Source organism: Protobothrops mucrosquamatus, unplaced genomic scaffold (assembly GCF_001527695.2).
Source record: "Protobothrops mucrosquamatus isolate PMUCROS unplaced genomic scaffold, P.Mucros_1.0 scaffold69, whole genome shotgun sequence".
NCBI lineage: Eukaryota > Metazoa > Chordata > Lepidosauria > Squamata > Viperidae > Protobothrops > Protobothrops mucrosquamatus.
Window position 1 is genome coordinate 322,988 of NW_015386447.1, and position 5,630 is coordinate 328,617.

The 5,630-nt window shown below is 36.2% G+C and overlaps 1 protein-coding gene across 1 annotated transcript in view; it reads right to left on the bottom strand.

Annotated features, from left to right (window-relative positions):
- POLQ (DNA polymerase theta) overlaps positions 1-5,630 on the bottom strand; it is a 95,693-nt gene that overhangs the window by 32,806 nt on the left and 57,257 nt on the right. The window contains exons 15-16 of the mRNA XM_029283376.1: positions 2,836-5,135; positions 511-657 (exon numbers count right to left, since the gene is read on the bottom strand). Coding sequence (XP_029139209.1) covers positions 511-657; positions 2,836-5,135 — 2,447 coding nt within the window. The remainder of the gene's footprint in view (positions 1-510; positions 658-2,835; positions 5,136-5,630) is intronic.

Genomic DNA, 5,630 nt, shown 5'->3' on the forward strand with positions numbered 1-5,630 from the left:
GACCGGTGACAAGGTCCAGGAGCCGGGCGCAGATGATGGGTGGCTTATAAAAGGGACTCTCCCATGGACTGGCACGTAACCCTGACGATGTCGGAAGGAGTCCGACGAAAGCTTGGTGTAGTTTTGTTTTATGTTTTGTGTTATTAAACTTTTTATAGTTTGATATACTCCTGGTGTTCACAGTTTGATTTTTGAAGATGATTACACCCAGGAGTCACTGTTTTAGTTTTCATATTAACAGTAGAAAAACAATGACCTCCAGGATAAATATAAAAAACAACTGTTTATTAGCTAAGCTTTCGTCGGTCCCCTGCCGACATCATCAGAGTAAAAAAACAGAGATTTGAAAGTCTCTGGTTTTTTTATTCTGATGACGTCGGCAGGGGACCGACGAAAGCTTAGCTAATAAAGTTATTTTTTACATTTATTCTGGAGGTCGTTTTTCTACTATACACACACACACACTACATTTATTACCTCTTTGGAAGTACACAATAAAGACATTCTTACCAATCTGGCTTTGAGAGTTCTTCTGCAATGAGATGTAGTAAGCATCCTTTCTACCCCAGCACACAGCTAATCCAACCACCAGCAAGTCTTTGCAGGCATGAACAGGAAATCCATCATTCTCATAGAGAAGTTTCAGAGATGTACTTCCTATAGAGCAATCATTGACACACAGAAGCAGGCTACAATAATTTTAACCTTTGCAAGTTTCAATAAGACTTCATGTAGAAAGCAGTCTTTCCATTTTGGTATTGTTTACAATCTTTTAAACCTATAGATAAACTATCACTTAAGTTCTGAGTATTCTAATGTTAGAAAGATGAATTTCAACAACACTGATGGCATCAAGGTATAGAGCTTTTTTGCCGTAATAGTGTAATAGTCATCTATTCTCTTCATCTTTGTCCTACATAATTAACTTCAGTAAATTCTGACAGTATTATGTAGCAGTATATGAAGATGTTTGCCAACAATGTAGTTAATATGATGTGGAATTCCAAATCAGCACAGATATAAAAATAGCTGTAAATCATTAATTCAGCAGAGCAACAATCTTGCTATATGAATCTCCCCCCTCCCCTCAATGAATCTCTTTATGATTGTGCTGAGTGACTGGATTTGTTTTTCCTGCTCCTTCCCATGCTGGCTGTATTTATTATACTGCATTTAAATCTACTCTAATCAATAAATCCAGGAAAACTAAAGTATATATAACGTTTGCACAGACATACACATTTATTTTTATAAATGTATACAAATGGAAGTAAAAACAAGTAGTAAGGGAAATTGTTTCTGCAATTCTTTGACGTTTCAGATCTTTCCACCCATCCCTACTCTGGATTACACTTCTGAGAAAGAGGAAATGGGCTCTCTTTGAAAGGCACTGGGGATTTGGCAGAGGGGAGCCAATTGTTTAATTCAATCTTTCTTTTGCAGCTTTCAAACCAAATTTGGTCCTATTCTATTTTGCTTTCAGAGAATAATTATGTTGATGGACAGGATCCTCACCATGTTTACGTATTTTTTGAACAGTTTAATTGGTTGAAAAGAACAGAAATTAGATTATAATAACCCCAATATAGTCTCTTCCTATCTAGCTGCAGCACACGTCTTTTTTTTATTAACTTATGCTATCACTGAAAAGTCCATCTCTGAAAAGTCTTTCTTAAGTAAAATAATTGTGATAAGAGCATAGCACCAAACTATAAATTCATTGGGTGATCACCAGCAGATAAATTTATGATAGTCACGAACTTAACTTCCATACAGTACTTCCATACTTTCATTAAAACAAATATTTTATGTGTACTAATAGTAATAAAACAGCCATATGCATTTTAAAAGCATTGCAGTGATAAACCTTCTTCTAACTGCCCTCACCTATTTATTAGGGGTATGAATCTAGTTTCATTCTGACAGAACAAAATAGAGCATAATATGGTAGAAATCTGTACCGATATTTGGTTAATAAATGCCATTAATTATATGAAAAAGGAAGCAATATATCTTTTTCTTATTTGAGAATAACACTAATGTTAGCTTTTTCTATGTCTCTGGAATTTCTCTTTCTAGGATATGGCTAGCCAGTCTTAAAGGAAATGAGATTAATGCAGTTTAGAAGTGCTTATAACTCATCCTGACCAGATGTCATGCCATTCTTCAACTGACCCATAACTTGTCAACTTTGATTTGTTTATTAAGAGCTTTGCTGTTTTATATCTATAAATGTACATATTCAGACAGTGCTCTTAATTATGGTCTTGAGAGAGGCATTTAGCAAGATAAGGAAGTTACTTGCCTTTCTTTTTCTTTGTTAAGCTTAACCACTCAGTGTCACACTGCTACACAGTTGAACAACTAGCACATAAATGTCTACTGTGCAATTTTCAGTCTATCAGCTAAAGCGATGTGTTTAAATTTTTTCAAATGTTCTGGCACTTGGGACTATAGGCCTGACCTTATGTTAGCAGTATCATTCAATTTTAATGCATGTGTGCTCATGCATGTGTGCACAAGTGTGCAGCACTGTGTACTATGTATAAACAAAACATGCTGTATTAAGTTGAATGTATATATAGAAATTACTGCTTTACTGCCTGCAGAACTATCAGTCTTGGTTGATGTTTCATATGAAGTACATCTCAATTATGGAGAGCACCTGCCACTTTAGACATCAGTAACTCTTGCATAGCAATAAAATTCTGAATTTATTTCCTTCCAAAATTGTAACTAAATTATCTAATTAATCTGTAAATGTTTTTTTAAATAGTTTATTAATACAAATTTGGAAATATTCATCTGCAAGCTAAAACACAGCAGACAACTCACCTTGCTTGAACTTTGCACCAATAGCTGATCTGTGAGACAAAGGGCTTTTTGTCTTTTCACAAGCCACAGAGATAGAAAATTTTTTGTGTGTTTTCCATTCTTTAATGAAAGTTTGGAAGAGAGTTTTATCATTTGCCACATCAATTATTGAGAAATTATCAGCACTGCAAGATGCTGGAGGAACTTTTTCCTGAGATAAATGGAGTGAAAAATATTCACTTATCAGTGAATTATCCTCAAGATTAAACTCAATATGTTCTGAATGTTCTGGCTGACGTTGTAACACTTGTTCCTGTATGGGTAAAACAGATTTATCCTTCTGTAAAAACTGGACATATGGAACTTTATCTACAGAGATTGGATTTTCTGTTTTTGTCACAACTGGTATTTCTATGCATTTTGAAGTAGACCCTATGACATTCAGTGGTGAAAAAGGCATTTTGTTCCCATCTATCCAAGAAACACAACTTCCATTTTTGTTCTTTTGTTCATCCTTTGTTCTCGTTACACAATTTCTGCCAAACTCTTTGTGCAAGGATAATTCACATTGACCAGGACAAATGGCAGGAGTCCTTGAATCTGTAGTATTCTTAGAAAACACTAAATTCAATTTGTTTTTTTGCCCCATTTCAGATTTATCATTGGAAGGACTTAACCCTCTGTCTAAAACTTCCTGCATTCCTGGACTCAAATCAAATAAAACATCAGAGTTGTTCATTTGCTTATCATTTTCTTCTGCACAATCTTTCTGTGGAATTTCACTTACATTCTTTTCACTACTTTTTAGTCTTTTCATTGTCTTATTCAGAATCTTGCTGTTTTTATAAAAAGGAGGTAAAACCACATCATTTAATATTTTTGCTTCATGTAAAAAACTAGTATCTGACATTATAAAGTTACACCCCATTGACAATTTTTGGTTCATAGTATTATTTGATATAGCTTTATTCAGCCTTGTTTTCAATTCACCCGAGGTATATTTTAAAGAACTTTTGAACAACGGAGGGTTTACCAGCTCCTGTGGAATTGTCTCCATGATTATTTCACTGTTATCACCATCCTGGGAGCCATCCATGTGGTTAAAGTCTCCATCAAATAATAAACTATCACTGCCATTAAGATTTGCTTCATTTATATCCACAGTGGATGGGTATTGGTTGAGAGAAAAAGAAATATTATTTGGAAGAACAGTGAGCTGTTGTTCTGTTAAGTTTGGAGTTTGATAGTGCTGTAAGAAGCTATCCAACTGGGAATCTGCGACAGAAAAACAGCTTGTTTCCAAGCCAACTGATGTTTCTGGGTATTTTTCAGTTTGACGCCCCCCCAAATCTGATACTTTACTAAGCAATAATGCTGAATGTGCTTTTCCACACTCTAGTTTATCCTTAATACATATAGCATTTTCTTCTGACATATTGGTACCATTTATACCAATGCAGTTTCGCTGTGTTAGACTGGCTACCAGTTTTTTGTCTTTGATTTGTTGCTTGTTAGCAGTTTCATCTGCCATCTGCTGTTGTAATAGTCTATCTGTTTGGGTATCCAGCTGGAAGCTTTCTTCAAATTCTTTGAAGACAAGATCCAAATCAGGAGAATAACCATTCTTAATACGTTCTATGTTGCGTGAAAAACTGCAGGTATGAATATTTGCAGCTTGTAATATCCCACTGGGATTTGTAATTGTATTTTTATCCATACTTTGCTTGGAATGAAGTTCAACATTAGATTTAAATCTAGTTGCAACATCATTTTTTATGCCTTCTTTCAAGGTTCTCTTCATAATGTCTTCAGCACTTTCCATTGCTCCATCAGCATCCAACATCTGTTTCTCATGTGAATTTATCATATCTCTGTTTAAATTCATTCGTTTCTTGGCACTAGGGTGTATGTCATCATTTCTTGCCTCTGCCCCTATCGGAACCTTATTATCAATCTCTTCTGCTGAATTACCATCCAGCTGCCTCTTATTTTTTTGTTTAACGGACGATATATTTTTAATTTGTGAATTGACACTTGTGTCTGATAAAGTCATATTGTGGTTATTTTTGAGTTTCCGGTGGCCTTCTGTAACACTTTCCTTTGTAGAAAATGTATAAGTCGGATCCAGCAAGATTGAGGTATTGGGGTTCCACTGTACTCCCCAAAGAGCTAAGTCGTGCTTTAAAAGCCTTTTAGCCTCATCTACAATCAGACGGGCTGCTTCACCTTCAGTTAGGCCTTTTATTCCAGACATCCACATGAAATGGGCGTTAAGGCGCTCCTTGGCAGCTTGCTCGTCTTCATCTACTGCTCTGCGAGTACTAAAACAAGGGACACAAGCCAGTTTTATTAAAAAATTCTCTTTCATTTTTAAATATAACTAAGGAATTCATATAGTATCTTCTTATCTTTGACTAACACAGGAGATCTTTTGAGGCAAAGGGAACACTGGACAGAAGACAGATGCCCTCCTTTCAAACCACCTGTAAAAAAGTAACGAGGAAGATGGTTCTGGTAGGCAAGAAGGGAAGTATCTGCAGGCTTGAGAGAAAGAAGTACTAGAATAAAGTAAGAATGACGCTTAAAGTATTTATAGATTGCATGAGTTCAACAATTGAGCATGATCAGGCACCTGCTTTGGACAAAGAGGATTAATAAGTGGGGCAACAGCGACTTCCGGTGAGCAGGCGACCTCGTCGGACGCAGCTGTAGCTGCCTCCCGCCTGTTTTCGCGTAAAAGCCGTTTTGACAGCGAGCATCAGCTGTCAAACGGCTTGATACCCTTCCCCCGGGCATAAGGGGATCGGTGAGCCGCC